This window comes from Schistocerca nitens, chromosome 4, assembly GCF_023898315.1.
Source record: "Schistocerca nitens isolate TAMUIC-IGC-003100 chromosome 4, iqSchNite1.1, whole genome shotgun sequence".
Classification (NCBI taxonomy): Eukaryota; Metazoa; Arthropoda; class Insecta; order Orthoptera; family Acrididae; genus Schistocerca; species Schistocerca nitens.
In genome coordinates this window covers 692449396-692475872 of record NC_064617.1, presented here as the reverse complement: position 1 = coordinate 692475872, position 26477 = coordinate 692449396, and the positions used below count along the sequence as shown (strand labels likewise).

The following is a 26477-nucleotide window of genomic DNA, read 5'->3' as shown; positions in this document are numbered from 1 at the left end:
ACTGTCAGCCACTCCCACCATACTATTCCTCCCTCTCCCCGCCCCAGCCTCCTCCTTACCCCCACCCAGTTGCCACTCCCATCATGCACTGGTGCTGCTGCTCGCAGTCTGGTTTCAGTTCTCTGAGACTGCAGATGTGTGTGCAAGTTGTGTTTACATGAGTGTGTGTATGCGTGTGTATATGTGCGTCTACTGCTGACAAAGGTCTTTATGGCCGAAAGCTAAAATTGCGTGAATCTTCTTGTTGTGCCTATCGCAATTCATCATCTCCGCTATATGGTGAGTACCAACTTTCCTTCTCTGATATTGTTACTTTCTGTGCTGGATTTTCCATTGTTTAAATACTGAATATGGAAGATTGAAGGAGTCACTGTCAGAACATGGACACAGTTGTTGCCAGCAAATGTGAATTGAAGACCTAGCCATGGTGGCAGCATGGGACAGAAAGTGGTAATTGAACACACTCCAGATCTTACAAGAAGGGTGATGCCACATTTTATACATCTAAATGACAGCTCCAAGGGTAAGACATAACATTGCAGAATGGTTCTGTGAAATTTAGGTCTGTATCCTGGTGTCCCTTGTAATGGTACTTGAATTACGTAACCATTACGGAACCTCACCTCAACCTCTCGATACCAGCAATATTCTACGGTGTTTCAGTAAAGTAGTTCACATATTTCTGAGATAACATTCAGATTTGATTTCATTAATGTAGAACTACTGACGGCCTTGGGAGAGCCAGTCCTGAGAAAACTCTACCATCTGGTGAGCAAGATGTAAGGAACAGGCGAAATACCCTCAGATTTCAAGAAGAATATAATAATTCCAATCTCAAAGAAAGCAGGTGTTGACAGATGTGAAAATTACCAAACTATCAGTTTAGTAAGTCACAGTTGCAAAATACTAACGTGAATTCTTTACAGACGAATGGAAAAACTGGTAGAAGACGACCTCGGGGAAGATCAGTTTGGATTCCGTAGAAATGTTGGAACACGTGAGGCAATACTGACCCTATGACTTATCTTAGAAGCTAGATTCAGGAAGGGCAAACCTACGTTTCTAACATTTGTAGACTTAGAGAAAGCTTTTGACAATGTTGACTGGAATACTCTGTTTCAAATTCTGAAGGTGGCATGGGTAAAATACAGGGAGTGAAAGGCTATTTACAATTTGTACAGAAACCAGATGGCAATTATAAGAGTCGAGGGACATGAAAGGGAAGCAGTGGTTGGGAAGGGAGTGAGACAGGGTTGTAGTCTCTCCCCGATGTTATTCAATCTGTATATTGAGCAAGCAATGAAGGAAACAAGAGAAAAATTCGTAGTAGGTATTAAAATCCATGGAGAAGAAATAAAAACTTTGAGGTTAGCCGATGACATTGTAATTCTGTCAGAGATAGCAAAGGACTTGGAAGAGCAGTTGAACAGAATGGATAGTGTCTTGAAGGGAGGATATAAGATGAACATCAACAAAAGCACAACGAGGATAATGGAATATAGTCGAATTAAGTCGGTTGATGCTGAGGGAATTAGATTAGGAAATGAGACACTGAAAGTAATAAAGGAGTTTTGCTATTTGGGGAGCAAAATAAGTGATGATGGTCGAAGTAGAGAGGATATAAAATGTAGACTGGCAATGGCAAGGAAAGCGTTTCTGAAGAAGAGAAATTTGTTAACATCAAGTATAGATTTAAGTGTCAGGAAGTCGTTTCTGAAAGTATTTGTATGGAGTGTAGCCATGTATGGAAGTGAAACATGGACAATAAATAGTTTGGACAAGAAGAGAATAGAAGCTTTCGAAATGTGGTGCTACAGAAGAATGCTGAAGATTAGATGGGTAGATCACATAACTAATGAGTAAGTACTGAATAGGATTGGGGAGAAGAGAATTTTGTGGCACAACTTGACTAGAAGAAGGGATCGGTTGGTAGGACATGTTCTGAGGCATCAAGGGATCACCAATTTAGTATTGGAGGGCAGCGTGGAGGGTAAAAATCATAGAGGGAGACCAAGAGATGAATACACTAAGCAGATTCTGGAGGATTTAGGTTGCGGTAGGTACTGGGAGATGAAGAAGCTTGCACAGGATAGAGTAGCATGGAGAGCTGCATCAAACCAGTCTCAGAACTGAAGACCACAACAACAACAATGTAGAGGTACTTTGATACATCAATACGTTTATATTGCAATGACATTATTCTTATGTGAATTCTTTCTTTTGTCACTATGATCTTTGACGTACTTGTAACTATGATTTTTGGACGCATAAGCAGTTATTGGAGAGTCAAGTCTTGGACGTCATGTTGGAAAGACGCAAATTGTAGTCAGTTTATAAAATGTCAGCTTTAACTGTGAGGAAGATATTTTCAAGTATGTTTTATAATGTGAAGTGATGTTTTGTGAATTACGTGATATTGCAACAAAAGTAATAAAAAAAGAAGTGTAACTTAAATTCGGAGTGTTGATTACTTTTTACATCACCATTGTGCTAACTTGCAAAAGTTTAATCTTCAAGAATGGTTTATGAAACACATCTATAAAACTTTTGAATATTGCTGAACAACACCTAGGCCTCTTTGCATCCGAGCTTGGAATCATCACCACCTAGATTTTCGACGATTGAGCCATGAGTTCACAACGAGACCAGCGTGGGAAACACGAAAAGATGAGTGCCTAGTTTATCCATTATTTCATGAAATAACTTTATTAACTGTGCTCTAATGACACTTGCCACATAATATAACATTGTTGTTGCCCGAAAATGCAATATTTAGCAGTGTGAGCAACACTACAAATCATAATTAATTTTTTACCTTTGTTGTGGTAGGGTTATTGACCCTGTATCAGTAGCCACCTATTGCAACCAGAAAACCACAGAGAAAGTCATTTCATAAACAACTGTTTTACAATAAGCATATTGATTAATGTCCTTTGTCATTATCAATATTTCTCCATTCTCTAAAAATAGTACTAATAATGATTATGGAAATAGTACTATAATTAAGCTATACATAAACTCCAAGGCTTAAAATTAGTATGAGGGAATCAGGTATATAGTTGCACATGTACTGAATAACCTGCCATAGCCTGTTTAGTGTCTGAAATAAGAGAATTTTAACAATATCTTAAAAACCCTTGTGATGGCCAGTCAACACATTGTACTTCAATTAGGAAAATTTTGTAGGAATTCTTAAAACTTACGTAGTAGGTTACAACATAATTTGTATTATCATTGCAATCTAATATTTCATGACCTTTGATATTGCACTTAAACAATGGACATTTATGACTCCTTTCCATATTCTAAAAACTTCTTTTTGTGGGCTCCATGAAATGCAGTTTGTGTAATGAAATGTCACAAGTCAATCACAAAGAACTTAAATTCTATTTTTGTAAAGAATTTTAGATAAGCACCTCATTGCTACTCTATGGGATACATTACTCTCTGTTATCTAGTTTTATCTTACCTGAAGCAATTCTTCCAGCATTAAGATGAGCATATGGCTGTAGAAGACCCCACAAGTCACCATTATTTGCTATAGCATGCTCAAACATTGTTGCAGAAAGTATAGTGTCACATTCATTTGGCAGACACTGCAAAATTATTTCTTCTAGCAGATTTTCGATACCAGCAGCCAAGTAGACAGCAGCATATCTGTGGATAGTTTATGGTATCAAATTATTTACTGTTCTCAGGGATAAAAAATACTTTATTATATCAAGTGATATGTTGGGCAAACGTCTTAACTGTATACATTGATGACCTAAAACATAATGAACACTTTCCAGCATAAAATTTTGTCTCTGCAGTGATGTGTGTGCTGATATAAAACTTCCTGGCAGATTAAAACTGTCTCCGCAATAGCCCTTCTTCCAGGAATGGTAGACTTGCAAGTTTCACAAAAGAGGTTCTGTGAAGTCTGAAAGGTAGGACATGAGGTACAGGTGGAAGTAAAGCTCTGATGACAGGTTGTGAATTTTGGTTGGATAGCTCAGTCTGTAGAGCACTTGGCCACAAAAGGCAACGGTTGTGAGTACGAGTCTCCGTCTGGCATATAGTTTTAATCTGCCAGGTAGTTTCATTATGAATACTTATTTGAAAAGTAGGTTTCTGGAGGTACAATTACTATATTATGGAAAGGATATATTACTACTCACCATACAGCAGAGATGCTGAGTTGCAGATAGGCTCAACAAAAGGCCTCTATGGCGGAAAGCTTACTTATTTGATAGTCTTTTTGTTGTCTCGATCTGTTACTGAGCATCTCTGCTATATGGTAAGTATTAATCTATCCTTTTTATAATACTGTAATTATTCCATCCTAGATTTTCTGGGGGTATGTGATACCAAATGTCTATTCCCACAAATTATGGCTTGGGGGTTAGTGGGTACAGTGCTGGTGCCCAACAGAGTCCCAGGTGTTCTCAGATCACACGAATTTGATGGCCAAGATATCAACATAGATTCACTGTCATCCTCCTCAAAACACTGTAGCACAATTGTGGAACTGAGACAGGGACTGGTATCCTAATGGAAGATGCCATCACCATCAAGGAAGACATCAATAATGTTTGCATAATCCACAACTGTCACGGTGCCTTTGATTATTACCACAGGTTCCTTGGAAGCCCCAGTAAACATCCTCTACAGAATAACATTGCTTCCACTGGCCTGTGTCCATGGCATGGTGCATATTTCTTGGAGTGATGTGCCTGGATGTTGCCTACCTGTATACAACCATTGACTCGGTGTAACGAGAAATGTCATTCATCTGACCAGGTGACACTTTTACACTGATCCTTCAATCTCAATGACCTCATGTCATTGAGTCAACATGGCAACATTTAGGGTTCACCTGCTGAGAGCCCCCACATTCAACAATATGTGCTGACCAGTGTGTTCCAAAACATTTGTGCCTGCACCAACATTGCATTCTGTCATCAGATCTGCCACAAGATCACCATCTATCCTGTGTTACAGGGTGGGCAGGCCTGCAACCTCCACATCCTGTAATGAGGTGTAGTGTCCAACAAACTTATAACCTATTTGTGGTTTCACTATCCTTCAACCACTTTCCAATAGATGCTCATCACAGTAACTCGTGAACAGCTGACTAGCTTCACTATGTTTGAAATGCTCATTACCAGGCACTGGATTATAACAGTCAGCTCTTTGTTGAAGTCACTTATGTCAGTGAATTTCACTATTTGCACTCACAGCTCATGTTCCAGTGGTTAGTGTCACTGCCTCTAGGTCGCGAAGTCTCAGGTTCGATTGCCAGTCAACCCAGAGATTTTTTTTTTTATCAGGGGCTAAGTGTTTGTGTTTTCCTTATCACTTCATGCCATCTTCATCTATACACAAGTCACTAAAGTGGCATCCAATATAATGACTTGAATCAGGCAGCCAGACAACTCCAGATGGCATCTCCTGGTCATTAATACCATAAAGCCATTTTCCTTTTTACCCCCTATTTGTGACCTGTATTATTGCTAGAATGATTCCCAGTTTGTCTCTGCTCTTTTATATGTTTTCCTTGCCATATCACATACTGGCAACACTGCCAGGCAGCATTCAATCTCATGGTGGGCAGTGGTCATAACGTTAAGCTCTCAGTGTAAGTACTGAAATGACTAATTTATGCATGAAGAAATTTATGCATGTAAATAAAGTTCCTATGAAAGAAGAGGAAGAGAAATAAATCTGTGAACCAAGATGACCCTACAGGCTATCTGTGGGCACTGATATTATGTGGTACACTCACTGCAGTGTACAGAATTCAATTCTCTATCAATTCAAAGTGAAGTCTTTATCAACATACATAGGCTGTATGTTTGGGAGTTAGTAGATGAATTTTATATCTCTTTTTAAATTCAGTTATTTGACACTGCAGAATGCAGCAGTAATAGTAATAGTAGCAGTGTAGAGTATTGTTTGAGTTGCCTCACTGATGTGTAGCTCTTCTGATGCTAGAAGAATGTATGTGCACCAATTTGCTGGATTGGGTACAAATCACATTTTCATTACACAATTACTTTTTAGATACTTTAACTGAACAAATAGAGAACACATAACTGGCACATAGAATCAAAGTGTCTCCAGCATGATACAGCCTCTCCATATTCTACTCTATATGTGAGGCAACATGTCAACTACAGTTTTTGTAATAAGTGGATTACTAAACCTGGTACCATTGTCTGAAGACTAAGTTTTCCAGACCTAAAACTTAGTTTTTTATTTATGGTGCTGGATGATGATCAGAGTGTACATGAGAAAAGATAGATGTCTCAGATGAAACATAAGCTGCATCATGAATACTGCTCCTCCCATTAAGCAACACTGATATACACTGAGGTGATAAATGTCACGGGTTACCTCCTAATATCATGTCGGACCACCTTTTGCCTGGTGTAGTGCAGCAGCTCACTGTGGCATGGACTCAACAAGTCACTGGAAGCCACCCGCAGGGATACTGAGCCATGCTGCCTCTATTGCTGTCTGTAATTGCAAAACTCTTGATGGTGCAGGATTTTGTGCATGAACTGACCTCTCAATTATGTCACACAAATGTTCGATGGACTTCATATTGGGAGATCTGGGTGGCCAAATCATTCGCTCGAATTGTCCAATATGTTCTTCAAACCAACTGTGAACAATTTAGGTCCAGTGACACGATGCTTGTTATTCATAAAATTTCATTGTCGTTTGGGAACTTGACGTTCATGAATACCTGCAAATGGTCTCCAAGTAGCCAAACAAAACCACTTCCAGTCAATGAATGCTTCAATTGGAACAGAGGACCTGGTCCATTCCATGTAAACACAGCCCACGCAATTATGGTGTCACCACCAGCCTGTACAGTACCTAGTTGACAACTTGGGCCCATGGCTTTGTGGGGTCTGCACCACATTCGAACCATACCATCAGCTCTCACCAACTGAAATTGCAATCCTACCACCATCTGTAGATGTGCATATCACTATCCCATGACTTTTGTCATCTCAGTGTACACAAAGACAAGAAACACAAATATGCTCTGATGTTAATATTCAACTTTTTGAAAACTGATTGTCAGCTGTTTATACTGATTTCAGTATGTGGTAATCATACTGTGAACTGCTGAAAATATCTTACAAGCTGTTATAAATTTATAATTTGTCACATAAAAACATTAATAACAAATACAGTGAAATAAATAAGACAACAAAACCAGTTGTATAATATAAATAAACATTTACAACCTTCTGGTTCGCAAACACTTTAAAAACAAAGTACATGGTCATATGAACATACTTTGCTACAAAAGATAGTTTAAGTTGCCTTGTGATATACTGACCATTCTTTCTAAGACGTCTTGCATACGTATGTAACATTGCTCTTCGGGATGTGCTCTTCAGCCCATGCTTGTACCAATTACCAACTCTCCATACTTCTAATTATTTATACAACCACTTCTCTGTATGTCAGATTTGTTTAATACCATCTACATTATTATCTTCATATAATTTCCACCAATATTGACATCCACATTTATGTAGATAACCTGGAAACCACATTCAAGGGCATGCCAGATTTCATGGCACAGGATACTTGACATAGTGCCACATTTTAAGGTTTCCTCCCATTGCATTTGGACATGGAGTGTGAGAAGAGTGATGTCTAAATGCCTCTGGGCAAACTTAAATAACTTAACCTTGTGGTCCCTATGGGGATGACACATATGGGGCTCTAGCATATTCCTAGATTCCTCACTTAAGATACTCAAAACTTTATAAAGATGCTTCTGTGGGATAACAGGCATCTAACTTCAAGTGTCTGCCAATTCAAGGTTTTCAGGATTTCTGTGATACTCCAATGTGAGTCAAGCAAACCCATGACCTTGTGTGTATATATTCAGCGCGTGTGCACGCACTTACACAAGCACCATGCACACATGCACATGCACACGCACACACACACACACACACACACACACACACACACACACACACACATGTAAATCAACAGTTCAGTACTATTCTGTGGAAATACTAACCAAGACCATGATCTGATGTCTGTCCTGACCTTGCATCCAAATTTAAGTGTGATATAACAACTCAACTGTGATTGCTTCAGATTCTGCCTTCAATTTTAAATCTACATGCATACTCCATAATCCACTGTGGAGTGCATGGCAGAGGGTACCAATGGTAAAAATGTTAGGGTTTCTTCATGTTACAATTGTATATAGAGTGTGGAAAGAATAACTGCCTAAATGCCTCTGTGCATGCTGTAATTATCTAATTTTGTCTTCACAGGCCTTACAATGGTGATTTCGAGGGGCTGAAGAATATATCTACATTCTTCAGTTAATAATAGTTCTTGAAATTTAGTAAGGTTTTGTGGGATAATTTGCATCTGTCTTTAAGAGTATGCCAGTTCAGCTTTTTCAACATTTCCATCAAACTCTCCCATGGGTCAAACAAACCTATGATCATTCATGCCACCCTTCTTTGTACACATTCAGTATTTCCTGTTAATCTTGTTTGGTATGGATACAACACACTTGGGCAATCTCCTTCATAAACTGACTGCATTTTTCCAATATTCTACCAATGAACCAAAGTATATTACCTACCTTACCTATGATTAAGCCTATGTGATCATTCCATTTCATATACCCACATATTGTCACATACAGGTACTAATTTGAGTTGACTGAATCCATTTGTGACTCCATGAAGGTGCAGTCAGAGATTGCTACATTTCTCCACTTTGCAAAATGTATAACTTTACATTATTGTACATTGTAAATTGACAACTTTTATACCTCCTTGAAATCTTATAAAAATCTGTCTTGATATATGTGAAGCTTTTTGAAAACTGTTACAGATAAATGTATCATCTGCAAAAAGTCTCAAGTTACTATTGATATTCCCCACTAGGTCATTAACATGAACAGCAAACATAACTGTATCTGCACTTCACTGATGAATCTACCATTGTGAACATTAGAAAGTGGAAACAGAAGCCGAACATTCATACATACAAGTAAAAATTTAGCACCAACATAACCCATGCAATACACTCAATTAAAAGACAACATACTTGTTAAGAAGCTGATTCATACTTCCGTCTCTTAATTTCATACGTGCATTCACAAAAATTATTTTCACAGTACCTTTGGCAGACAGAATATTTGAATATAAGTTTAAAACTTACTCATGGATAAATTTTCCCAGTCTCACATCAGCCATCCAGCGCTGAAATTTGCCAACAGATAACTGCAGACCGGCCCGGCATGACTTGCTCTGCTTGAGTTGTGAATCACCAGATACAGCAAACATAGCAGCAGCACGCAGACAAGCCTGCAATTTTGTATGCAGCCTGTTATTTAAATGCTGTGAATAATTTATTATGAAGTATTTCTTATCTTTGAACACTGAAGCATTGTTATAATGACTTTAATTAGCCATTTTCATTTATCATCTAACTAAAATATAAAAATATGTTACTTAAGAATTTAGCAATGATTGCTTGCATTAAGTTGTTTTGTCAAATATTTGGTTACAACTGAAATTTATTACTGGTTCACATTTCGCAGTTGAAATAGGCATTATAAATATCTTTGGATTAAAGGAGACCACTTGTAGAAAAGCAGAACCATTGAGATATCAATAGGCACACACAAAAGAAGAAACCTTTCTAGCTTTCGGAGTTATCCTTAGACAAACTAGAGAAAAATACAGACATAAAACACAAGCACACACATAGATGCCTCTGCCTCTATGTGATGCCTGTTGGACTAACAGTGCCAATCTTTGTTTCTCAGCAGGTGGACTGGTTGTGGCGCATGTGGACTGGGTACAGGGGGAGAGAGGTGTGAGGCAAGGAGAGGGACTGGGGAGGACCAGTGTAGCTAGCGGCTCAGAGGGAGGCAGTCATTTTACTATCTAGGAACGTGAGAGGGAGGGGTGGCAGGTATATGGGCTAGGCATGTAATGATGCATGATTGTGTGGGCTGGCGGGGGAGTGGTGACATTAAACTGATGTGGAGACATAAATTGGGAGGGATTGTTGGGATGGAGAGAGGGGAAGCTATTGGGTGGAGTGTACAGGGACAGTGGGTTACCTGAACTAGGCCAGGATTATTAGGAGAGCAGAGATGTGTTGTAAAGATAACTCCCATGCATGTAGTCCAGAAAATCTGGCAGTGGAGGGAAGGATCCAGATGGTCCGGGTTGCGAAACAGTCACTAAAATTGAGCATGTTGTGCTCAGTTGCATACTGTGCTACAAGATGTTCTTGGCAACAGCCTGGCAGTGGTCATTCATCATAGTGAACAGCTGGTTAGTAGACACATCAACATAAAATGCTGTGCAATGTTTGCAGCAGAGTTGATATATGACATGGTTGGTTTCACAGGTGGCCCACCCTCTGATGGGATGGACAAGCCTGTGACAGGTCTGGAGTAGGAGGTAAGCTATGACCCCTTTCGCAATGGTTGGGAGCAAGAGCAGCATAGAGATGGATCAGGATGTTGTGTAGTTTGGATGGGCGATGGGACATCACTTTAGGAGGGGTGTGAAGGATCTTGGGTAGGATGTCCCTCATTTCAGGATAAGATGAAAGATAATCAAAGCCCTGGCACAGTCTGTGCTTCAGTTGTTCCAATCCAGGGTGACATTATGTGCCAAGGGAGGTACACCTTTGTAGCTAATTCTTGGTGTTAGTGGGAGGACTGGAGTGTGTGTGTGTGTGTGGGGGGGGGGAGGGGGGTGGTGAGAACAGGTATACCTCTGATGAATTTTATAGAATGGTTAATATTCTGTCCTATCCATGAAATCAGAGTTCCTGTAGCTTTGAAGGTGGAAATACTATCTCTTATTGAGAATGTAGGAAAAAGAAGATTGCAGTTTACCGTAAAGAAGACATGTCAAGTTGCAGATAGGCACAATTAAAAAACACTTACATACAGCTTTCAACTACAGCCTTCATCAGTAAAAGAGAGACAGACACCCAGCCCGAGATGCTGCAGCTGGCGGTAGTGTGTGCGTGAGGTATGTTTGCTTGTGTGTGTGTGAACGGTGAGTGTTTCTCTTTTACTGATGAAGACTGTGGACGAAAACTTTATGCAAGTGTCTTTTAATTGTTTCTGTCTGCAACTTGACATATCTTCTTTATGGTAAGTAGCAATCTTTCTTTTCCTACACTGCTGATATTCCTACCTGGAGTTTCCATTAAATGACTATCTCTTACTGATATAGAAGAACTTTGGATGCACTGTTTATGTGAGTCACATTGCAATGTGTCTTGGTGTCTGCTTCTGTAATTATGGGAGATCAGGGCATAGTTTTAAAACTAATTTTACGAATGTTGTGTACCTCATATGAACTAGATTATTCAACATAATTATTATGAGGAAGAATTAAGAATGTTTAATTATAAAACCTTTATGTATAAGTATTATGTTAATTACTTTATACTTGAATATGACTCAATAATCTACAGCCATGTTAACTAATTCTTTTGTCACTTCTTAGCAGAACATCATAACCATCTATGAAAAACACAATATTGTGAGTGTTCGACAGAATTAATTTATTTTGTTAACCATTTCCCAGCTTACAAGACCATCATCAGACTAATTGACTATTGTTGTCAAAGAAGGTATGATATTTGGGAACAACACTGAAGAATAATATCTTTTTCAGTGTTGTTCCTGAATGTTGTACTTTCCTTGACAACGATGGTCAGTTAATATCTGATGAGGGCCTTGTAAGGCAATGATCACAGTGGTTCTGACATCGGGAGATTCTGCCTATGAGTGACATCGGCCAAAGACTACTGATCTTTTCAAATCAATACACCAGTATGTGTGCAGTATCATTGTAACCAATCAATGTCTGTACATACAGACGTCAGATGGCAGTAGGTGGAATTTCGACCAATTTGATTTCTTCAGTCAAATTGGTCTATGATCCTACATGAAAAGCACGAATTGTGAGAAATTTTTAAGTTTAGACCAAAAGAAATAGGAGTCTGTGGCTTCCTGAGAATAAGTAAGATAATAACAGGAATATTTCTCCACATTTTGGTCCCAAATCGCCACTTTATTGGAATGCACAAGCTTTGAACAACTTAAAGATTAAATAATAATTTATTGAATGTTATCTTATGTTACATTATGCATGTTCTGTGGGTGTCTTGACATTTCAGCCTATGTCTATACTTTATGCAGCACAAATCTACAATACAAACAAAACTGTACCAGAAATTTCTGGCCTAGACCTAAAAAAAATGATGGATTCATGGGAGAAATGTGGCATGTGTCTGTTCAGATACATGAAGTTACTGTAGTATTTTTACTTTGGGATGAGATGGGTGGGCATTAGCTGTCTAAGAAGAATTATTATTGCTTGCTGGTGTTTTTATGCCAGCAGAGTGGTAATTCTGTTATATAAGGTGGTTTGCAAATGTGGTGTATGTGTTTCCACTGTTCAGTGCTTTAATGATTTAGACTAACTTATTCTAAAATTTATGTTTGTCTCTCACACATATGCTGAAGGAGAGTCATTGAAGGTTAATTCACCCTTGTCTATTTTGCTGAATTTAATTGAAGTTGTGCAGAGTGTTTGAAATTTTGCTTTTCAATGTCACCACAAATTGCCTTGAGTATGTAACACAACATTTCTATCTTCATCACATATATACCATAAAATCTGTCTGGTTATTTGAATAACTGGGGGAGGAGTGTACAGCACTTACCATGTTCTTTCGCGACAGACATAGCTCATTCACACACACGACATCTTTTTAACAGCAAAATGCAGCACTCTCCTTCAAGCAGGCAGAGGCATGTGGCATCCACCCCACTTAAGAAGGTTAAAATAGATTCTAACCTCCTTGATAGAATAGTCTCTAATCTAACTTAACCTCCTTGATCCCTCCGAAAATTGATGAAGGAGATCAGATGCAATGTCTGTTGGCTAATGTAATCGGGTGATCACTGATGACAATGCCTGCCAATCCTGGTCAGTGTTACTGTGAACACAGCCTAAGCCAAAAACTGGTTAATAAAATAAATTAAATCTGTTCAAAAAATGGTTCAAGTGGCTCTGACCACTATGGGACTTAGCATCTGAGGTCACCAGTCCCCTAGACTTAGAACTACTTAAACCTAACTAACCTAAGGACAGCACACACATCCATGCCCGAGGCAGGATTTGAACCTGTGACCATAGCAGCAGTGTGGTTCTGGACTGAAGCACCTAGAACCACTCAGCCACAACGGCCAGCTATTAAATCTGTAAAACATACACAATACTGCATTTTTCATTTACAATGTATAGACAAGTTAGTGGGTTCCAACCCATAACTGTTGTTGCGAGAGAGAGAGAGAGAGAGAGAGAATACTCAATGTTCCACAAGTGCAACAGATCATTGTCTATTACCATATATCTGGGCACCTGCCAGTCATATTCAGGTGAGCCATTAAAGGTTGATCATGACAGTGTTTTATATAACCTTGGGTAGCTTATAAGTGGTTTGCCAGTGAGTCAGCAACTGAAGAGGCAAGTATTTAACAAAGGTTAGCTTTGTATGACTCCACTGAATCATATTAAACAGACAGCAAAATGAAATGGTGGAATACTATTGATGGTGATTATCGAACCTGCTTCCCTAACTGCAACTTTCTCCCATTGTCTCCATATAAATAATAGCTTACCCTTGACCATGGCAGCCTCAAAGAATGGAATCTTCAGCGAATGTCAGCCAGAAAGTGCTTGGAGAATTAGATACAGAGGAAAGGCCACAGAAAATAGCAGAGCGGCAGAAAGTCAATTAATTTTTAAATTTATCAAAAAGTCAATTAATTTTTAAATTTATTAAAACCATAAAAACAAAAGAAATTTGTGGCAGCCTTTACAGAGTGGAAAAATGCCACTCTGCAAGGCCAGATTTGTCTGTAGTAACTGCCTGTCCTCCAAAGGATTCTGAATTTATAAAAGAAGGATACAAAAGATGAATGAAAAATTTTTCCAGTCTCTGGGGTGTTCTAAATGGTGAAAATTGAGGGAAACTGCTCTGAGAAAATGAAAGGAGATATTGATTGACCACTAGTTTTGAATGCAAAGCATTCTGCAATTCTTACTGAAGTAGCATCGGCATACAGTCTGTGGTCTCCTTACAAAGCATGCTGCTTATGCACTGAATTTCAGTGACTGTGGTAGTTGAGCGCATCCTCTCACAATGTGACTGGATTGCTACCATGATTACTCTTTGCAGATCTGTCCATGGTGACAAGAACAAGATGCTATCTGAGATGACTGCAGAATTCTGCATCAATCTTCACAAACCATTCAAAACCAAATGGATGACATGACAGAGTGCATGACAGTGGGGCTGGAGAGTATGTCTCCATTAGTTTTATTGTCTAGTTGGTATGCCTCCAGCACTAAAATATAGGAAGACTGTGCTGGCCTCTCCCACTGCTTTTTTTACAGTGGAGTGGAGGTGACTTCCAGGTTCTTAAGTTGACTATTTTAAAGTGATGCCACTGAAGGATGTATAGAAAAATGGTCCTCCTCTGCACTATGAGCCAAATCTGAACAAAACAGCTTTTCTTCCTGTAACTGTCCACACTATCTATGAATTTTTTTCAATAAAATGCTTCACAGGTATCCAAACTACTCATCCAATGGTTCTATAATAAGCAACACATCAGTGGGCACACAATCTCGAGCAAAATTGATTTAATATAAGAAATTTGCATATTAAGTTTTCCAACTCATTTAATTTGCAGATGATCAACCAGTGATTATGGTCACTGAATTTGTCATTTCCCCTTCTATCTGAATCTGTGACTAGATTTTACATCAGTTAACAGATGAGGTTCTTTTTTTTTTTTTTTTTTTTTTTTTTTTTTTTAAGAACATGATGAAATGGTTGCTAGTACCTCCCCATGTGTGTGGAAAGTACCTACGAAAAGTTTCCAGTTTTTAATTGACATTGGCTGCCCAAGTCACACAATTTATTAATATGCTGTATGCATTTTGTGTACGCATCATGATCATAACTGCAAGACCAATGACATTGCCAGCAGGCAAAGCGCTCAATGGTGGAAATGCAAAATGTAGATGTCAGGTTGGTTGCTGCTCCCCGTGGTCCTCAGCGTACTCTTTCATCTTCAGTCCAAGCAAATCATAGAAACAATGGGATTCAATGTGTTACCAAATTGATAGCTCTTGTTCCAGTTACAAACCTTTTCTGCCATGTGTATCACTACAGAATCTTTATGGAACCCACAATAAATCACCAGCAGCTAAAATTGTTGTTTTAAGGTATTACATTATGTAGAACAATTCTGGAAACTGTTATGCAAACAGGATTCAGTATTTACATATGTGGGTAGTTAATTGCTTTGAAAACCATCACTATAATCACATACATCTGCAGCTAACAATACACACTACTTACCAGTGAATTAATATACCTGAGAAGGCAGCAGCTTTTCTCAAAGTTTATTGATAAAATTTAGCAAGCGTAAGCATAAATAGTATTGAGCAGTACAGTAATAATTTAATGTTTCGGTACGTAAATGTTTGTATAGGTATAGTTTTGTTCGAACTTGTAGAACTAGAAGATGTGATGAGGGTCTTAGTTCCAAGGGACTGATTACAATTAGGAGCGCACTGAATTACTAGCACTGTACTCAAAAAATAAAACAAAGTAATTTGGATTCTTAATCATTATTTTAATTGGTTGACTGTACCAAGTTTCTTAGTGGGAGGAGATTAGAAACAATTTTAATATAGACAGTTCTGTTCTTCCAATTCACAAGTTAGCTAAAGGGTGGTGATTCCACACATGGTGTTCACTGTGCCCAATAACCTACTGAATGCTGCTATTGTTAGGGTACTGTAAATTCAATTACGGTCAATGCCACAATCCATCCAATGTTATGATGCAGAAATCAATTACAAACAGTGCCCAGTGACAATATGTTGTAGTTCTGTACAGTGCGGTTTGAGGTCTAATCTTCTCTGTCAAGCACATGTTTATAGCATGCTACATTTGAGTAATTGCACTGTGTATTCTGAATTTATACATTTCTAGTTTATAATATGACAAATCATATGTCACACATCATTGTAAAACTAACAGATAATCAGCACCAGCAGCGTCTCTCAATGATTACTCATATGACGGTTGGAACTTTAATAGTGGGAACTATTTATTTACATCTTGCACAAAATAAATACGTGTTTCAAATTTTTACTGACCTTCAAAGTAGTCACCAGCATTGTGTATAACCCATTTCCAGCAATGTGGAAGTCGTAGGATACTCTTAGCAGTGCCAAGTGTTGATAGTTCGAGTGGCGCAGTCTAGTGCCCAATGAATTTGTAGCCGCTCTGAAGTGAATGCTGTGAAGTGTTTCCTTCAGTTTAGAAATAAAGTTAAACTTATGAGGGCTCAAGTCAGGGGAGTGCAGTAGGTGGTATAGCAAACAAATCAGTAACAACTTGCACTGTACGTGCTTGAGCATTGTCCTGCTAAATGATGGTCAGGTCCTGCAGAAAGTGTCATCGCTTCTGTCCAAAAATGAACAGCATAGAGACAGAAGAGATGACACTTTCTGCAGGACCTGACCATCATTTTGCAGAACAATGCTCAAGCACATACAGTGCAAGCTGTTATTGATTTGTTTGACTGATGGGTCATCTAAGTGCTATACCACCTACTGCACTCCCCTGGCTTAAGCCCTCGTGAGTTCAACTTGATTTCTAAACTGCAGGAAACACTTCATGGCATTTGCTTCAGAGCTGCTACAAATTCGTTGAGCAATAGACCGTGCCACTCGAACTGTCAACACAAGTGGCACTGCTAAGAGTATCCTACGACTCCCACACCGCTGGCAATGGGTTATGCACAATGCTGGTGACTATTTTGAAGGTCAGTAAAACTTTGAAACATGTATCTATTTTGTATGAGTTGTAAATAAATACTTGCCACTATTAAAGTTCCAATCCTTATACTTTCTCGTATTGATACAATTACACAGTAAGTCAAGCAACTGTGCACAACTGAAGCTTCACAAGCTTTGCAATGAATGAAAACAATAAATAAAACCTTTTGAATATTCAGACTGCCCTCATGGTTATTCCTTTTTTTTCTAATTTGAATACTCTCAACGCATTAAATAAAGTACAATGAAATACAAATATTTTATAAAAAATATCAAATGATGATAAAGCACCATTTAAACTGCAGTTAATACCTTAGTACAGGAATCAGCAAGTGCAGGACATAAGGTGATTCGGAGAGCAGAACTGACTTCTTGTTTGCTGCACATGCCAAGAGGGCGAGAGAGCCTTTGTGCCTCACGGCCGATGCGCACTAGTGCTCTCTGTAACAGGTATGACAGACGAGGGACAGTCTCCATGCTGACACGTTCCATATGCTCCTTTAATCGACCATTCTGTATGACTTTTAGTACATCATGATTTGACCAAGGAAGATGTTGGAGTTCCACAAGTCTGCACAAGACAATTGAACGAGTAGTTAATCTCCTGAGTATTTCAATACATCATAAAGCTAATTAAACACTAATCCTCCTCTTCCTTTGCCCCCCCCCCCCCCCCCCCCCCCCCGACACCTCGTGATACATGTCAGTCGTAAGTATACATTTGGATAACAGAGCATTATTTGTGGTGTAAATTTAAAGTAACTGAAAACATCTGAATTGTGTTACCTCTGCCTCTACATTCCTCATTTCCCAAGTAAACAGAAAAGTAATAACATGTAAATATTGTTGACTTCAGAGACAGCACACATATGGAGGCCAAATTGTTTTTAAGGATGATAACAATACAATAAGCATTGATAAAACACAAGAATTTCTTATAGAGAAAGCAAACCAAACACAAAAGGGTGTCTTGCAAACAGTCAATACAGAATAAAGTCAACCTGTGTGTAAATAAGCAACAAAACAACTTTCATCATGAAAAACTGATACTGCTAGATTAAATTAGAGTAGATACACTGTTTGCTCCATTGGCACATAGTGAGGAGATCCTCAGGAGTGAGGAACATATCATAAAAACAAAAAATATACATGCATATACACTTCTTGGGTTTGCTGCCAGATTGTATTGTGTAAATCGTACAATATTGCATCAATGTAACTGCTCAAAATCATCAGATGGTGGTAGTTGCTGCTGTCACTGCTGCAAGGCATGACTGATGATAACCATGCGATAGCAATGAAATTTATCAGAGCAGGAAGATGATGCTGGGGACTAGATTTCAGTCTTTTTGTAAAACATTCAATTACCCATTTTTAAGCAATGTTCCACTACTCCTAATTTATCAGGCTGCCCAGGCATGTATGACGATGGTGTTCGACACAACATTCTTGCACGGTTCAGCATGTCTGCCCAGTATAAGATTTTCCACACTGGCATGGTATATTATACACGCCACATTTCCTAAGGCCAACATCATGTTTGACTGAGTACAATAAACTCCTCAATTTTGCCAGTGGCTGAAAAATGCCCTTGTTGTCGTGCCTTTTGAGGATTCATTCTATTACTGAAGACAAACCACCAAAATATGGCAAGAATGCCATTGCAGTGGGTGCCTCCACATCTTCATGTACATCCCTGCTTCAAATTTGGTTTGTAAACTGAATGCATGGCATAGCTGTCTATCAGAATGGCCAGCTGTTGGAATACCGTTATTAGGTGTTGTAGTTCACTAGGTAGACTGTCAGCATCTAAGATCACATGTGCTCTATGCACCAAAAAGCGTAAGACACTACCACATTGTGCAGGGTGATAACAACTTGTGGCTTGCAAATATAGCTCCGTATAGTGCTGTGTCCCAGCATACCATCAGCTTTTCTTCTAACTATGATGTCCATGAAAGTAAAATACCATCCTTTACCACTTCCATTGTGAACAGAATATGGGATGGTGAATTCAGATGCCGGAGAAACACAGGTAATGTCTTTATCCTATGGGGACACACCCTAAATGTATCGTCTACATACTGCCAAAAGCAGAAAGATTTGCGACTTGCCAACTGCAGTGCTTATTCCTCAAAGTCTTCCATAAAGTAGTTGGCCACCATGGGAGACAGAGGACTTCCCATGGCGACACTGTCGATTTGTTCAAAATACTGGTCACTGAATAAGAAATAAGTTGAGGTAAGCACTTGTTTAAACAATGCCACAATGTCTTCCTCAAACTGCCTGCTAATACGCTCTAATGAATCCTGCAGAGGTACACTATGTGATCAAAAGTATCTGGACACCGCCAAAAACATACCTTTTTCATATTAGGTGCATTGTGCTGCCACCTACTGCCAGGTACTCCATTTCAGCAACCTCAGTAGTCATTAGACATTGTGAGAGAGCAGATTGGGGCACTCCGCGGAACTCACGGACTTTGAATGTGGTCAGGTGATTGGGTGTCACTTGTGTCATACGTCTGTTTGCGAGATTTCCACACTCCTAAACATCCCTAGGTCCACTGTTTCTGATGTAATAGTGAAGTGGAAACGTAAAAGGGCACGTACAGCACAAAAGCATACAGGCCGACCTCGTCTGTTGACTGATAGAGACCGCCACAGTTGAAGAGGGTCGTAATGTGTAATAGGCAGACATCTATACAGACCATCACACAGGAATTCCAAACTGCATCAGGATCCACTGCAAGTACTATGATAGTTAGGTGGGAGGTAAGAACACTTGGATTTCATGGTCAAGCAGCTGCTCATAAGCCACACATCATGGCGATAAATGCCAAATGATGCCTCGTTTGGTGTAAGGAGCATACACATTGGATGATTGAACAGTGGAAAAACATTGTGTGGAGCGATGAATCACAGTACACAATGTGGCGATCTGATGGAAGGGTGAGGGTGGGTATGGCAAATGCCCGGTGAACCTCATCTGCCAGCATGTGTAGTGCCAACAGTAAAATTCGGAGGCGGTGGTGTTATGGTGAGGTGATGTTTTTCATGGAGGAAGCTTGCACTCCTTGTTGTTTTGCATGGCACTATCATAGCATAGGCCTACATTGATGTTTTAAGCACCTTCTTGCTTCCCACTGTTGAAGAGCAATTAGGGGAAGGCAACTGCATCTTTCAACATGATCGAGCAGCTGTTCATAATGCATGGCCTGTTGCTGAGTGGTTACATGACAATAACATCCCTGTAATGGACTGGTTGACTTTGTGCCAGACCTCACCGCCTGACATCGATACCACTCCTCAGTGCAGCATTCCATGAAGAATGGGCTGCCAGTCCCCAACAAACCTTCCAGCACCTGATTGGTTGAATGTATGTCTGTGAGAGTGGAAGCTGTCATCAAGGCTAAGGGCGGGCCAACACCATATTAAGTTCCAGAATTATTGATGGAGGGTGCCATGAACTTGTAAGTCATTTTCAGCCAGGTGTCCGTATACTTTTGATCACTTAGTGTACTTTCACAAATAAAGATACAACATCAAAGCTAACCTAAAGGCTCAATAGTTGTAGCTTAAGTGTCTTCAGGAGTCCTATGTAGTCCTCTGAATACTAGATATGGTGATCACAGTTGCCTATGAGAGATCCCGTAGTAAGATGTTTGGCCAGAAAATAGGTTGAAGCTCCAATGTTGCTCACTATTGGGCAAAGAGGAGTCCCATCCTTATGCATCTTTGGTAGGCCGTACAGTCTTTGTGGAACCAGAAGAGTTCTATTTCTTCTAAAATGACTAAGAGCCTATGACAACAGGCTGCAGTTCCCCAAAGACTGCACGGCCTTCAACCACAGGAGCATCTGGCAGCACAGTCATGGCCCACAGTGCACGCATGGAAGGCCTTTTTATGGCTCCCACCAGGGGACACTAGGAGCACCGCTTTCTTCCAACTGCAAGATTCTTCCCACCCACATGTATTACTGGGCCTGGTCTGATAAATTTCAGTGCCACCACACAATTATGATCAGTCATGCCTTGTAGTAGTGACAGCAGCAACTACCACCACCTGATGATGTCGAGCAGTTGCAACAATGAAATATTGTGACATTTACACAATACGATCCAGTGGAAAACCAAAGAAGTGCATTTGCAACAGATCCGTCTGGAAAGCATAAGAAGTCACAAACATATACAGGGCTATTACAAATGATTGAAGCGATTTCATAAATTCACTGTAGCTCCATTCATTGACATATGGTCACGACACACTACAGATACATAGAAAAACTCATAAAGTTTTGTTCAGGTTTCTGCCGCCAGAGCGCTCGAGAGCGCAGTGAGACAAAATGGCGACAGGAGCCGAGAAAGCGTATGTCGTGCTTGAAATGCACTCACATCAGTCAGTCATAACGGTGCAACGACACTTCAGGACGAAGTTCAACAAAGATCCACCAACTGCTAACTCCATTCGGTGATGGTATGCGCAGTTTAAAGCTTCTGGATGCCTCTGTAAGGGGAAATCAACGGGTCGGCCTGCAGTGAGCGAAGAAATGGTTGAACGCGTGCGGGCAAGTTTCACGCGTAGCCCGCGGAAGTCTACGAATAAAGCAAGCAGGGAGCTAAACGTACCACAGCCGACGGTTTGGAAAATCTTACGGAAAAGGCTAAAGCAGAAGCCTTACCGTTTACAATTGCTACAAGTCCTGACACCCGATGACAAAGTCAAACGCTTTAATTTTCGGTGCGGTTGCAACAGCTCATGGAAGAGGATGCGTTCACTGCGAAACTTGTTTTCAGTGATGAAGCAACACTTTTTCTTAATGGTGAAGTGAACAGACACAATGTGCGAATCTGGGTGGTAGAGAATCCTCACGCATTCGTGCAGCAAATTCGCAATTCACCAAAAGTTAACGTGTTTTGTGCAAACTCATGGTTTAAAGTTTATGGCCCCTTTTTCTTCTGCAAAAAAAAAAAAAAAAAAAAAAAAACGTTACAGGACACGTGTATCTGGACATGCTGGAAAATTGGCTCATGCCACAACTGGAGACCGACAGTGCCGACTTCATCTTTCAACAGGATGGTGCTCCACCGCACTTTCATCATGATGTTCGGCATTTCTTAAACAGGAGATTGGAAAACCGATGGATCGGTCGTGGTGGAGATCATGATCAGCAATTCATGTCATGGCCTCCACACTCTCCCAACTTAACCCCATGCGATTTCTTTCTGTGGGGTTCTGTGAAAGATTCAGTGTTTAAACCTCCTCTACCAAGAAACGTGCCAGAACTGCGAGCTCGCATCAACGATGCTTTCGAACTCATTGATGGGGACATGCTGCGCCGAGTGTGGTAGGAACTTGATTATCGGCTTGATGTCTGCTGAATCACTAAAGGGGCACATATCAATTATTTGTGAATGCCTAAAAAAACTTTTTGAGTTTTTGTATGTGTGTGCAAAGCATTGTGAAAATATCTCAAATAATAAAGTTATTGTAAAGCTGTGAAATTGCTTCAATCATTTGTAATAACCCTGTACATATCCAAGCAAAGAGCTGACACACACATATTCCTTCTTCAAATCCCATGTGAGTTGTTCCTCAAGGGCACAAAAAAAAGTAAAAAAATTTACACTTTTTAATTTACTCATAATTAAGAATGTTACCACTATCATGAAATGTATACTTACAGAAGAGCATAAGATACTTCTAAGGTAATTTTAGCCAAGTTTAGCAAAACAAGTAAAAATGAAACAAAATGTAATAGGAATGAAGAAAATAATTAAAAATATGAATTACTTCTTATAGATGATTTCCTTCCAAAAATTGTGATAGTGCCAAATTCTACAACAGATATTCACCCAGGAATCAGGATTTGCTAGATGAACAAACACTTCATCAACATAATAAGTACAATGAAGAACCAGCCAAAACTGCAAATTTTACTTTTTTGATTCATTTTATGACTAGTTACAGGCCGAGACCCATTTGACAAATAACAGTAACATAGTCAAATCCGAAAATGCAAAAACCATGTCAAAAATGTGCATACTAAGAGTTAGAGCACATGCTGGAAGTTCATAAACATAATAAGTGGTTCAACAGACACACCTAGGAAGAATCACAAAAGAGTCTTCATCAATGTAGGTTCTGTATGTAAGACTTAATCTCACATATTGGAGTATACGACGCACATAATTTCTAATCATCACAATACAGACTTTTTAACATATTATGCAAACACAGTACTGAGTGTTGTAATATCTTATAACCACATTTCACATTTATTATTTGTTATTTAATGTTGTATAGAAATACTGTGAATTATATAAATTTTGATGATACAGAAGAAGAGCCATTAGCAAAAGCACAAGTTTTAATGATTTGTAATAACATTTTTATGAGTTTATAATTAACGAAATGAGTATTGTCAAATTTAAAAGAATATTATCTCAATTTCGTAGTGCACCTACCTTCTTGTAAAATTACCATTTTGAATGTTCTACAGAAATGACAAAGTAATAGTAGATCTGTTTAGTAATTTATAACATAACAGCTAAGAAACCAACCAAACTAAAATATACAATTAATCAGTCATATCACGTGTAAATGTTAGTAACTGAAATAATTATGCAGTCAAGTTTTTTTGAAGCTAATTGTTTAAGTGTCATATTCTACAAAATTTTGCATATAAAATCAACTCCTGTTAAAATTCTGTTTATGTTAAATATTTTCTTCCTTTTTCTTAAAGCACAAGTTTATGCTTAAATATTTGTGAATAAGTAATATTTCATAATAAGGTAACTAAAGCAACTGTTTTTCTTACAATATTGTATTGTTACATCTTTGTACAGGGTGTAACAGAATGCTATTTTAAAAATTTGAGAGATTGTAGATGAAGAAAACTGAAACATTTTTCAATAACAAACCCACATTTGGAAATGTGAAATAAAGTTTCCACTGCAGTAGAAGGTGTTAGGCCTCCTACCACTTTGTAGCTACCCTTCCAGTCAATGATGTCATATTATTGTTGTGGATGGAAGACTGTAAACACACAACTACAGGAGTCTACCTGAGTTTGTGTGGAGGAAGTTGTTTACTTAGTGCTTGCCACCCTTCAGTTCACCCCTTTCATCCACTGGTGCTGGGATGTAAACACTTGCCGTAGGATTATTAGTTCTGGGATGTGGTGTGAGGGTTGTTGCAGGTTCTTTCATGTGGGTGACTGTAGTGGTGTGGGAATTGGAGAAATAAACAATTCTCATCCGTTGTGTAGGATTTGCTGTAGAGATAGGAAGATACTGGAACAGGAGAAGAAGATTGCTGCCCTTGAGGTGGAACTAGATAAAGTGAAACAAGATCCGGAAAGGTTAAGGGGAGACAAGGGAAAAGACAGGTGGGAAGTGACAACAGGTTATAGAAGAAATAGGACGTTCTCAGGCAGTGTAGTTGTGAATGTGGAAAACAGGTTTGATCTGTTGACACAGTTGGAAACTAATGAGCCACAAATAGATATAGGAGTAGACAGGACACAACTAACTTTCAAAAAGTGTTTGAAAAGTAAGAAGTCAGAAAAAGCTGTGAAGAAGAAGAAAGTTTTGTTGTTAGGTAGTTCACATGGTAGAGGTGTTGGCCAACTGTTGCACGATGAACTAGGGCCAGGTTACCAGATCACAAAAACCTAGTGCAAGTCTGGGTCAGGTGATAGAGGATTTAGGTTCACTATGTAAAGACTTTACATAGGAAGACACCATGGTAATAGTGGGAGGGGCAGACAAAAGCAAAGATAGGAACTCTATTCAATTGAGAATGACCTGGTAAAGAAAGCCTCAGCAACGAGACATAATGCTATTGGGCTTGTGTCTGATCTGAGGTGGCATGACGGGCCTCATTTAAACTCTTCTGTTAAGAGAGTAAATTTAGAGGTTGAACGGCTGCTGGGATCAGATACGGGATCTCACATCTGTGTAGTTCCTGTTGACTCTATCAGCAAGTACCAGTGGTACCAGCAGTACCAGTGGTTACAAGTGACAAATCAGCGGTTTTTTTAGGGTAGAAAGCAAATTTTAATGTACACAATTCTGATTGAAACTAGAGATACTCAAAAATTTGCAGGAAAATTAGGTTCATCCAGTTTTAATTCAGTCAGTGCACAAAATTAGTTATCGTTATTGCATTAGAATATCCAAGGACTAAGGGGTAAGCTTAATGATTTGCTTATTTGTGTTGGAGAATTAGAGTTGAGCAAACCAGTTGATATAATCTGCCTCTCTGAACATCATGTGACCACTGGTATAGATATGTTAAACCTAACAGAATTTAAGTTAGCCTCCTACTTCTGTAGACAAAAGATGGAGAAAGGAGGAGTTGCCACATCCGTTAAAAACAGTTTTAAATATTGACATTAATAAATTTTGCTTAGAGCAGCAACAGAGATAGAATTTCATAATTGGTCCTTTATAATAGTAGCCATATACAGAGCACCTTTAAGAAATTTCAACCTGTTTATAAATGGTCTTGAAGATTTATTATCTCATCTAAAATTAAAAAACAAAGAACTAGTGGTTGGTGGTGATTTTAATATAGATGTCCTGAAAAACACTGTCAGTGAACAGTTACTGAAATCAGTTACATTGTCATTCAATTTAATTTCTACTGTAAATTTCCCAGCTAGGGTATACAAATGTTCTAAGACTGCCATTGATAATATATTTATATATTTATAGACAATTCTAGGCAACTAAGCCACATTACAAAACCAGTAGTAAATGGGCTACCTGACCATGACATGCAACACCTAACATTAAATTTTGAAAATTGTCAGGGTAAAACAGCTATCAGAAATGAGTACAGAAGGCCAATAAAACAGTCAAAAACTGAGAAATTTAGGAGATTGCTCAATGAAATTAATTGGATGGATGTTTACAGCATCCAAGACACAAATGGAAAATACAAAACATTCATTAATAAAGGTAGCACCTTATTTGAAAATTGTTTTGCCCTGAAGGTAACTCAAATTAAGCAGAAGTCTAATAAGAAACCATGGATCACACAAGGGATAAAGATATCATGCGAGACAAAAAGGAAACTATATCTGATACGTAGGGACACCTATGATACTAGCATTATAGCTCATTACAAAAATTACTGCAAAATATTGAGAAGGTTATCCAGAAATCTAAACACCTGGATTATGAGAAGAAGATAATACATCCAGCAATAAAATAAAAACAATATGGGATACAGTTAAGTCAGAGACAGGTAGGCCCAGAAATGAGGAGGAACAAATAGCTCTAAAAATAAATGAAACCCTGGTAACAAACACATGTTGTGTTGCAAACCATTTAAACAAGTATTTTGTCTCTGTTACTGATAGCATGGGATTGTCAGGTTCAGTAAATAATGCAATGGAATATATGAGACCAGTGCACACAAGCAATCTCAGTAAAATAGAATTGACACTTACTTCACCCAAAGAAATAGAATCCATCATAAAGTCCTTGAAATCAAAGCATTCTAGTGGTTATGATAA

The 26477-nt window shown here is 38.9% G+C and overlaps 1 protein-coding gene across 4 annotated transcripts in view; it reads right to left on the bottom strand.

Moving 5' to 3' along the window:
* Positions 1-26477, bottom strand: part of LOC126251924 (ankyrin repeat and BTB/POZ domain-containing protein 2) — a 671398-nt gene that overhangs the window by 123059 nt on the left and 521862 nt on the right. For all 4 annotated transcript variants that reach the window (XM_049952673.1, XM_049952674.1, XM_049952675.1 and 1 more), the window contains 3 exons: positions 17265-17523; positions 9205-9350; positions 3470-3657 (listed from right to left, as the gene is read on the bottom strand). In XM_049952673.1, coding sequence (XP_049808630.1) covers positions 3470-3657; positions 9205-9350; positions 17265-17523 — 593 coding nt within the window. The remainder of the gene's footprint in view (positions 1-3469; positions 3658-9204; positions 9351-17264; positions 17524-26477) is intronic.